Raw genomic sequence first — 11450 nt, 5'->3', positions numbered from 1 at the left:
GTCTTAGATAGTAATTTCTCCAAATTTTATTGTCCTGCCATCAAAATTGCAAAAATTACAGGGCCGAATACAAAAAATTGAAAAATTTTGGCCCGTCTTGAAAATGAAAATTGCTAAAATCCGTCCCTGTTGCTCAAAAAATTTGAAATTTGGAACAGACAATAAACTAGTCTCAAATAGTAATCTCTATAAATTTCATTGTCCTGCCATGAAAATCAGGCAAAAAATCAGCCTGATGGGAGTTATTCGGAGCTTTTGAAATTTTTATGTCTATTTTGCCTGGACTATAATGCTGCGATTAAACTTCCTCCGTATTGTTGACTCATTAGCAACTTTAAGCTCCAACAGTGCAAAGTCCGCCATTTCGTGCAAAGTCTGAAGACCAACAAAACTCCATAATGCACGAAAAATAAACGAAATTAGCCCCTCTAGAAAATCTCCCATTTACATTTCATCGCGAGGCTCGAATATTTACCAAATTACTTCTGAAAAAAGTAATAAAAATAGATCGATCGTTTACACATGCAATTATTTGTTTTACTTCCAATCATTTCAATAATAAACGCGCGATTTTAAATCCGCAGTTTGCAAACATTGAAGGTCGACGTCCGCTTTAAGAAAAGACGAAAACAATAAGATTAACGATTGCGGAGTTGATAAGAAGAATTGATAGGGAAACCGAGAGAAATTTAATTAAAGAGTTGGAGGAATGACGCGTCCAGTTATTTCACGGTATTTAGCGTTGTTGAGATAATTAAGACAAAGTGGAGAAGATAAAATATTGGGTTTAAATTTTATTAAAATGAAGATTAATGGTCGAAGGGTTTAGACTCAATTAAGCGGATTTTAAGTCGAGGAAATAGTTTTCGCACTTCGCCTATAAAAAATAATCAAAAGCACCGACTTTTACAGCACGATTTTGAAACGTAAACATTCTAGAAACCGCAATTTTAATAATAGTGTCGGGTTAGAACAGAGGCGGACTTGAATGAAAAGGCTACCTGCTGCGCATTTTCAAACAGAATGAAGAGTGAGGAGGCTAATTACGGAGGAATTTACGACTGAGTTAATGCCAATTTTTTGTTTTTATGAGAATAAAGCAGAGTGTGGATTTTTATCGCGATAAATTTAACAAAAATATGAAATGATGCTTTTGTACTTTTTTTTGAGTTACTACCGCATGAAAAATAGATGCGTGTTTTTGTAATAAATGTCACATTTTGTTGGTACAGTTTCTGGAGCTACGAGAGGTGATATTTTACATTGCGCAAAAGTGGCGTCATGGGAGGGAAGTCAGTTTTGATCCATCAGGTCCGGAATCAGAAGTTGGAAAATTATTTTTGCGTTGCTATCTCGTCTAAAAATGTTGATTCGTGATGATGAGTTGTTCAAAAAATTGGATATTTGAGAGAGGCAGTCAAGAAGTCAAAACTAATAATCTCTCCAAATTTCATTGGGCTAGCATCAAAACGACTAAAAGTACAGGTCCGAATGAAAAATATTGGAAATTTTTGACTCGGCTTAAAAATGAAAATTTCTAAAATCCGCCCCTGTTGTTCAAAAAAATTGAGATTTGGTACCGATTATCATCAAGTTTAAGATATTTATAACCTAAAATTTCATTGCTCTAACATCAAAACTACCAAAATTACAGGCCCGAATTGAAAATACTCGAAATTTTTGGTTCGTCTTGAAAATGAAAATTTCTAAAATCGGTCCATGTTGTTCAAAAAATTTGAGATTTTGGTACCGATTATCATCAAGTTAAAGATATTTACAACCTAAAATTTCATTGCTCTAACATCAAAACTACCAAAATTACAGGCCCGAATTGAAAATACTCGAAATTTTTGGTTCGTCTTGAAAATGAAAATTTCTAAAATCGGTCCATGTTGTTCAAAAAATTTGAGATTTTGGTACCGATTATCATCAAGTTAAAGATATTTACAACCTAAAATTTCATTGCTCTAACATCAAAACTACCAAAATTACAGGCCCGAATTGAAAATACTCGAAATTTTTGGTTCGTCTTCAAAATGAAAATTTCTAAAATCGGTCCATGTTGTTCAAAAAATTTGAAACTTGGTAAAAATAGTCAGGAAGTTAGATTCAGTAATCTCTCAAAATTTCATTGCGCTAGTGTAAAAACTACCAAAATTACAAGTTCGATTGGAAAAATTTGAAAATTTTTGGCTCGTCTTGAAAATGAAAATTTTTAAATTCCGTTCCTGTTGTTAAGAAAATTTGAAATTTGGTACAAATAGTCAACACGTTACAGAGAATCACCTCTTTAAATTTCCTTGAGCTAGCTTTAAAACTCCCAAAATTACAGATCCAAATTTTGGCTCGTCTTGAAAATAAAAATTTCTGAAATCCGTCCCTGCTAATAAAAAATTTCGAACTTTGGAACAGAGAGTCAACAAGTTGAAGAAAGTAACCTCTCCAAATTTCATTACTCTAGCATCGAAACTACCAAAATTACATATTCAAATAAAAATATTGAAAATTTTTGGCCTGTCTTAAAAATGAAAATTTCTAAAATCCGTCTCTGTTCTTCAAAAAACTTAAAATTTAGTACAGGCAGTCAACAAATTAATGATAGTCATCTCTCCAAATTTCATTGGTCTAGCATCGAAATTAGCAAAATTACAGGTCCGAATGAAAAATATTAAAAATTTTTGGCTCGTCTTCAAAATGAAAATTTCTAAAATCCGTCCCTGCTGTTTAAAAATAGTCAACAAGTTAGAAAAAGTAACCTCTTCAAAATTCATTGCTCTTGCATTAAAACTACCCAAATTAAAGATCCGAATGTAAATATTGAAAATTTTTGGCTCGTCGTGAAAATAAAAATTTCTAAAATCCGTCCCTGCTGTTAAAAAAAAAAAATTAGTAGAGATAGTCAACAAGTTACAGAGAATAACCTATCTAAATGTCATTAGCTTAGCATTGAAAATACCAAAATTGCAGATCCAAATAAAAAACATTGAAATTTTTTGTCTTTAAAATAAAAATTTCTAAAAACCGTCCCTGTTGTTTAAAAAAATTGAGATTTTTACAGCAAATTAAAAAAAGTACTTTTTCCAAATTTCATGGCCCTAGCATGAAAACCACCAAAATTACAGGTTCGAATGTAAAATATTAGAAATTTTTGGCTCGTTTTGAAAATGAAAATTTCTAAAATCCGTCCCTGTTGTTCAAAAAATTTGAAATTTGGTACAAATAGTCAACAAATTACAGAGAGTAACCTCTCCAAATTTCATTGGACTAGCATGGAAACTACAAAAATTACAGGTCTCATTGAAAAATAAAAACGAAGAGAAAAAAATTTTACAAGAAGTCTATTTTCCCCCCATTTTCCGCCATAATCCGTCCCCCGAGCCCCATAACTCCCAACATCTGCTCCCAGAAACTTATTCATATTTAATAGCTCCTATTTCGAGTAGTTTCTCAATTGTTTATGGCCCACTTATTCATCATCGCTATTAATCGATTTTTGATTGAAACATTCCACACCGAAAAAAAACCCAATTTTCCGGCTATTGTACTTTTGTCTCTCTCTCTATTCTTAGCATTCACTGTCAAAGAAAATTCCCATCGTCGTCCGCCGAACATCACGCTTGTTAACAAGGCACGCTCCAATTGAGCGCAGTGCTGCCAACATGACGAGAGGAAAATCCGAAAGAATCGCCAAATTCTCCGGCGACACAACACCTATAATTTAAAGTGTAGTCGATTGCGATCACGGCTCTAAATATAAAACCCCGCCTCTAACTTATTAAAGTTTCTTATGCGGGTGTGCAACGGCATCCAAGAGCGCCCTCGACCATTATAAAGAGTGAAATCAGAGCGGAAGGAGGAACAGTGGCTGAGCCGGGGCTGCGCGCTTATGTTGTAGTTTTCGCCGCGTTTTACCACAATGGTCAGTAGTGGGAATTTTTTTTAGTGGAATTCTAAGAGTTTCGTCTGTTTCAGGCCGACGGAGTGGATAATGACAAAGTCAATTGTAAGTAGGCGTGTGACATTCCGGAAACAATTGCAATTCACGATCCATCAAAATCTAGTCGCCGACATGACCATAAACGGTTTTATTCGCCAATTTCGTTTTATAAACGCTTTGAATTGTTTTTCCCGCCATATAACATAACAGTTTGTTTTAAATTATGTTTCATTATTTTCCACTCCCTTTGTGTTTTTTTTTACCTCCTAATAAATCTCCCCCGTCTCCATTCAATCTCGCCCCCATATCACCGTAACGACTTTCTTTTGTTCGCCGCTTTCCGTTGTTTTTAATCATCTAATACGTATTTCTGTAACCGAAACATCGAAGTAGGTCGCGTTTTTATCATCATCCAATCAAAGATAACGGCGCCTCCGCGATTCCAATAAGAAAAATGAAATTTGGTGATGTTTCGTTGGGTTATAAATATCGTCAAGGTGACGAAGGAATTAAAAATGTGAAATTTTTCGCTATATTTTTCTGTCATCAAATATTCGGTTATTTTTATGTGGCGCCTGAATTCTTGATGATTGGGAAATGCGGCTGGCTTTGGTTTGATTTGGGGTTTGTTGCAGTGCTGAAAAGGGCGTTTTCGATGTTCGATTCCGGGAAAAAGGGCAGCATTGAGAAGGAGAAGGTCCGGACGATCTTGACTACTTTAGGACAGACGTACGATGACCAGCAGTTGGAGACGCTGCTGGACGGGGAGGACCCAGAAGGTACTTTATTTGTCTAGAGAAATAAATTGGTACAATAATTGAAACTCTTGGATAGTTCGAATTCGGAAATTTAGAAGTTAGCTGCCTTTCAGACTCGGTCGGTCTCTCGCTTATTTATAAAGCAATCTTAACCTATTGGTACTCATTTTACGCAGAATTTCACGTGGAATCCAAAAAGAAAAAAATTGTTAAAATCGATCCGGAAATAACTGAGTAATGAGCAGTCAAAATTTCGAATATTGAATTTTGAGTTCGAAAATTTTCAAAGTTCGATATCTCCGAAACTAAAAAAGATTTTGAGAAACGGTTTGCGCCATCGTTTTTTCGCCTCATTCAACTTTAGAAAAAGTCAAAAATTCGATGGTAAATTTTTTGGGCAAAAAAATTTTGCAATTTTCAATTTTGATCGCCCCTTGTAAGCTATTTGCCCTATCAATCTGAGATTTGGCCAGTCCATAGATCTCGAACTCCTCTTTCGATCGACATATAATTCAATAATACTAAACGTCGATTTCGCCTCGAAAAAAAATTTTTTGAAAATCACCCTAAAAAGACCTCTTAAAAACAAATTTTGATCAATATCTCGTTTATTTGTGCAGCAAACTCAAGTTATTTCTGCTCACTGAACGCAAAATTTCACGCAGAATCAAAAACCGGCCGAATTTTCAACGTAGGTTGACAAATAATTGAGTTATGGCCATTTGAATATTTGGGTAGTCGCCAGAGAGCAAAATTTTGGAAACTACGACAGATCGAAAGGAACGGTTTTTGCCATCGTTTTTCTAGCCAAGAAGTCGTTTTTAGCCTTTCCAAAAGTCGAAAATTTGAATTTCTCAGAAAAATGCACGACTAAAACTGTCAAACTGGCGCGGTCAATATCTCGGTAATTTTTTTACCAAATTTGCGTAATTTAAACCCATTGTTCGACGAATTTCACGCAAATTCCAGATCCGGGCTCAAAATCCGCATCCGACAACAAACAACCGAGTTACGACCGATTAAATTGATGCTGGGCTCAAAATCCTCCCCTCAATTATCCAGTTTTCCAAGTTTGTTGTGCATCTAAGCTTTGCTTTCTTATTGATTTTCATTTGAGTTTTTGGCAACGATTCTGTTTATCTATGCCCGGAGATCTAACAATAAGATTTATCTCCAAACTTAGAAATTAATATCCTTCATAAAAAACGACGACATTCTTGAGCTGCGAAGATAATTTGTCGCCAATGCGAAGTCCAGCAATTCAAATTAACATTCCTCGATCTAATTCGAGCCAATTTTTGGTAAAACCTTCTATTAATACCACACTAAGAAAAATTACGAAAAAATTTCCCCGTCACTTTTGATGGATGTAGTCCTCGAGTTCACTTCTTGCATTCTTGATCGCACGTTAAATCTTCGATGATGGATGTTTCAGTTCTCGTGTTTACAACCTTAAGATCGATGCATTTGCAAAAGAGATTTGTGCAGTTTGAAATGATGACAGCACGACTGGTTCAAGCAGGTTTTCTTGGGGAACGTCCAAATGGACAAAATGTCCAGTTTTGCGAGTTTTTCGCTCCTAATTAAACGAAAAAACACGAAAGGGGGCGAATGGACAAGAGGACAAAGAGATAATTAAAATTTCGAGAAGATCAAAGCGAAGTTGCGGGCAAAGTGTGGGAAAATAAATTGTCAACATTGGGCGGAATCGAAAAGTTTATGAGTCGTAAAAGAATTATAGCCGAGCTGAACAAGTACTTGCATAAACAGAATAGTTGTATTTATGTTGGTAGCAATGCTTGAGGAGTAAATAAATTGTTTCGGACGCACACTATTCGAAAAATTCGAATATAAATGTCGTATTAAATTTAGCACCTTCTGATGAAAGCATTCCGTTTATTTAAAAGTAAGAATAATAAAATTAAAAAATCCTTTTGACAAATTGCCAACAAATAAATTTATTACCCGCCATTTTTAATTCCAGTCAAGTGAAAATACGATTTTCCCCCGGAAACCTTCAATTTCCATTTTAGAGGTGTCGCGCTATGACCAAACCGTAAAACTAGAAAAATTCGCCCGGTTTATGAAGGGTACAGGGTCGGATCGGCCCCCGAGGGACACTCCCTGGAACACCTACACCGTGTATTTCGGGAATTTTATGATAAGTCGTGCGGTATTATTTTAATGCGGCCAAGCAATAAATAATTTCCAAGAAACGCCCACGCAGTGTCTCTTAAATCAACAAAATGGAAAATAAAAAAAAACGATGCTGCAAACAACGGATGAATTATTATTTTTTTCAGGGACGGGCTACCTCAATTTCGAGTCGTTTTGTAAAGTGGCGGTGAATTTTCTGGAGCAGAACGAGGACGATGAGGTGTTACAGAAAGAACTGAAGGCGGCGTTCAGGTTGTATGACAAACAAGGTCAGTTTTAGAGTTTGGTGCCCTCCTTTCCACAGAGTGAACCGAATTTGATTTATGACCGGTTTTAAAACCAAATTTTGCAACATTGTAAAACCGATCATAAATCAAATTTGGTTCATTTTAGAGCCGGACTTTCGAGTTTCGTTTGCACAGTCCGTTCTAGAGTGAACCGAATTTGATTTTTGACCGGTTTTCAAATATGGCACCATATTTTGCAACATTTTAAAACTGCTGTTTTTAGGAAATTCTCAAGGTATTCAGTAGTAAATTATGTACAGTTGGGTTATTATTAATTATTAATTAATTATTATTATCAAATTGAAAAGTTTGCGCCACAAAAATTTTTATTCACATTTAAAGCGGGAAAACGATTATTATTGTTATTGCTATAATAAACTATACTAAATTCTGTTAGCCCGTGCTCATACTTTCAAGCGACAAAAACGTCAGGCTTTTTTACACCAAGTTGAGAAATATTTTGTTCCTATTTTACAAAATTTTCGAACCAAAAACAATTTTTTTTTAATTTTTTTTATTTTAGAACGAACAAAAAATGTCTTATATTCTTTATAAAAATTTGTATTTTCGTTAATTTTACGAATTTTAGAATCAAATTTCAACGCGTTCCTACTTATGATTCGTTTATTAACTCCGTCAAATTCCAAAATTTTTGAACCAGAAACAGATTTTTTAGAAATTTTTTATTTTAGGACGAACTAAAAATTTCCAATGTTCTAGATTAAAATTCGTATTTTCGCTAATTTTAGAAATTTTAGAATCAAATTTGAAGGCATTACTACTTATGACACGCCTATTAACTATGTCAAATTCGAAAATTTTTCAACCAAAAACAAAATTTTTAGAAATTTTTTAATTTAGGACGAGTTAAAAATTTCCAATATTCTATTATTAAAATTCATATTTTCGACAATTTTAAGAATTTTAGAATCAAATTTAGAGGCGTTACTACTTATCACACGTTTATTAACTCTGTCAGATTCAAAAATTTTCGAACCAAAAACAGTTTTTTTGGAAATTTATGATTATAGGACGAACTAAAAATTTCCAATGTTCTAGATTAAAATTCGTATTTTCGCTAATTTAAGGAATTTTAGAATCAAATTTGGAGGCATTACTACTTATGACCCGCCTATTAAGTCTGCCAAATTTCAAAATATTAGAGTCAAGAACAGATTTTTTAGAATTTTTTTATTTTAGAACAAACAAAAAATTTTCAATATTCTAGATTAAACGTCGTATTTTCGCTAATTTTAGGAATTTTAAAATCAAATTTGAAGGCATTACTACTTATGACACGTCTATTAACTTTGCCAAATTTCAAAATTTTTAAACCAAAAACAAAATTTTTAGCAATTTTTTAATTTATGACGAACTAAAAATTTCTATTATTAAAATATTCTAAAAAAATATTCTATTCTTAAAATTTATGTTTTTGCCAATTTTATGAATTTTAAAATCAATTTTACAGGCGTTACTACCTATGACGCGTTTATTAACTCTGCCAAATTCTAAAATTTTCGAACCAGAAACAGATTTTTTAGAAATTTTTTAATTATAGGACGAATAAAAATTTCCAATATTCTAGATTAAAATTCGTATTTTTGCTAATTTTAGGGATTTTAAAACTAAATTTAAAGGCATTACTACTTATGACCCGCCTATTAAGTCTGCCAAATTTTAAAATATTAGAGCCAAGAACAAATTTTTTAGAATTTTTTTAATTTTAGAGCAAACAAAAAATTTCCGATATTCTAGATTAAACGTCGTATTTTCGCTAATTTTAGGAATTTTAAAATCAAATTTGGAGGCATTACTTTGCCAAATTTCAAAATTTTAAAAGCAGAAACAATTTTTTAGAAATTTTTTAACTTAAGACGAACTAAAATATTCCATTATTAAAATTCATATTTCAGCCAATCTTAAGAATTTTAGAATCAAATTTAGAGGCGTAACTAACAGTTCACTCCAGAGCCGGACTTCGTTTCCACAGTGCGTTCTAGAGTGAACCGAATTTGATTTATGATCGTTTTTTTTTCCAGGAAACGGATATATTCCCACTTCAAGTCTCCGAGAGATTTTAGTGGCCCTCGATGACCAGCTCACCAACGATCAATTAAACGAAATGATTGCGGAAATAGACACGGATTCTTCGGGGACGGTCGATTTCGATGGTAAGACTCGCGAAATCCTTTCATTTAACTGTTAAAATCCTCTTTCAGAGTTTATAGAAATGATGACTGGCGATTGAGGTGCCCGTCGCCTCTTTTTATATTATATTATGTAATTTGTTATAATAACAAAGTTCCTAATAAATTGTACATATTGCGTACCAAAACGTTTTGGATTTGTGCCGGAGAATCGTAGACTGCAGTTTCGTCCTTTTTGGGACTCATCAGTACAGTACACTCTGAAAGGCCGTCAGTAATTTCAAGAGAACCGTAGACTGCAGTTTCGTCCTGATTAGGACTCATCAGTACAGTACACTCGGAGTGAGATCAAAGAATTCCAGAGAACCGTAGACTGCAGTTTCGTCCTTTTTAGGACTCGTCAGTACGATACACTCCGACACAACCCCAAAACAATTGGTTTTTTACCACCCTCCCGACTTGCGAAGTTTCCCCTTCGTACAATAAACTAACCTAAATTCATGCAAACAATGCTGAGGCGAAATCTACGTTCATTGTGTAACTATGCTCAGTTTGTAACTCCGCTCTAGCGTAAATCCGACATTGTTTTGTTCGCGTCGATAATTATACGCCTTGAGATTACCCCCTCCACTGGAATACAACAATGGCGGTGGAGGGAGAGTAACTATTACTACCTAACCTACAACTTCCTCTTGTCAAGCAAGCATAAGCACTCTAGATCTAGCATTCATCTAAATCTAAATTAATGACTATTGAAAGATCGCATAAATTCAAATTACCTGACTCAGACTTCTATAGCTACTTGCGCTTCCGCTGCGCGCCTGTGAACAAAGTTAGAACGTGAACCAGAAGAACTAAAAGATAGAGAACAAAATGAGAGAAAGAGTAAAAAATCTACAATGTTTTTATCATTCATTGATTCTCGTCCTCGTAAATATTGAGGCGGTAAAAGTGTACATTATCTCACTAAGCAGTTAGCGGAATTTAAACGAATGGATGTTATTACGCGCGACGTTTTGATAATTTAATGGCGGATTTGCATCGCGACGCCGAGGCGGCACGTTATTAAAAGTGTAACAGCCGAAAAATAGATGCGTGGTGATGGAAATACAGCCGTGCGGCTATATAGAGTGATCACGCAAAAGATGTCTTGGCACGATGGTGGATGAAGTACAATCCTTTACTAAAAATCGATGGTTAATTTCCGTTTGGTAATAAAGCGTCCTGCGAAGCCGGTCCTGGTTTGTAAAGCGACCCGAGTCTAGGAGCTGTGAATTTCATTAATGGGAACAACAGCTTGAGCCTTTGAGGGCTCTGGAGGAGTGGCGGGAATTTTTTTACCAGGTGAGCTGCAATTTGCAATTACCATAATGTACAGCGTGTTACAAGATTTTGTACAGCAATGGGAGTTTTATGGTAATTTTTATTGCGGTTTTGTTGTCGTCCTGCCAGAGCTTCTTCTTGAATTGCAATTAGTAGCCCACGGAGATCAAGAAAAAGTGGAATTTATCTATACAGAATTCACAGAAAAACTCAAATAAGCAGAGAGATGTATTTCAATTACGAGCTTAATTAAATACAGCAGCAAAAAGCTCGCGTCTGTCTGTTTCATTCTCTATTTTTTTAGTTCGTTTTAAGATGGCAATTTTTACAATATTTGCAAGTTTCGGTGGTGGTTGACATTATTTTCAAAGTAAAGAAGAACTATGTGTAATTGATGTTTTAATTTTCTGTAATTGTTTACCCGCACGAAGTTAGCTCTGGGATGACCTAAATAATTCTTTCGTTAAGTTAATTAAATTTGCAGAAAATCAATAAATACTGTTTTTCCACATGAGTGCAATTGCGTGAATTCATAACATTAATAACCTGTTGGTTTTTTATTTTTAATATACTCATCAGAAGTAGAAACTTTACTTTTTCCAGGAATAAAAACTAGAAGCTATTTTTCCTGCAGAGAATTTATAGACGTCAATTTAAAAATGCGGCTTTGTGATTTTTTAGTTAAGATAGATCGATTTTGACAATAGGTATATTTTTTTAATTTAGAAGTTATCTTGCTTGTTTATAGAGCAATCTTAAAGTATTAAAGTATGCTCATTTTACGCAGAATTTCGCGTAAAATCCAAAAATGCAAGATTCTTTAAGATCGGTCTAAAAA

The 11450-nt window shown here is 34.3% G+C and overlaps 2 protein-coding genes across 5 annotated transcripts in view; one reads left to right on the top strand and one right to left on the bottom strand.

Moving 5' to 3' along the window:
* Positions 1 to 11450, bottom strand: part of LOC148170864 (neo-calmodulin-like) — a 52381-nt gene that overhangs the window by 9923 nt on the left and 31008 nt on the right. For 2 of the 4 annotated variants that reach the window (XM_088041083.1, XM_088041081.1), the window contains exon 2: positions 10069 to 10110. The exons of the other annotated variants lie outside the window; for them this stretch is intronic. In XM_088041083.1, coding sequence (XP_087897209.1) covers positions 10069 to 10110 — 42 coding nt within the window. The remainder of the gene's footprint in view (positions 1 to 10068; positions 10111 to 11450) is intronic. 4 annotated transcript variants of the gene reach the window in all.
* LOC148170866 (troponin C-like) lies at positions 3612 to 9477 on the top strand. The gene is made up of 6 exons (XM_088040728.1): positions 3612 to 3919; positions 3973 to 4003; positions 4573 to 4716; positions 6999 to 7121; positions 9182 to 9313; positions 9362 to 9477. The coding sequence occupies exons 1-6, from the start codon at positions 3917 to 3919 to the stop codon at positions 9388 to 9390; spliced, it is 462 nt and encodes a 153-aa protein (XP_087896854.1). The 5' UTR covers positions 3612 to 3916; the 3' UTR covers positions 9391 to 9477.

This window comes from Gnatocerus cornutus, chromosome 7 (genome assembly GCF_029298725.1).
Source record: "Gnatocerus cornutus isolate USDA-ARS CGAHR chromosome 7, icGnaCorn1.1, whole genome shotgun sequence".
NCBI lineage: Eukaryota > Metazoa > Arthropoda > Insecta > Coleoptera > Tenebrionidae > Gnatocerus > Gnatocerus cornutus.
The sequence above is the reverse complement of the archived record's forward strand: the minus strand, read 5'-3'. Positions and strand labels throughout refer to the sequence as shown.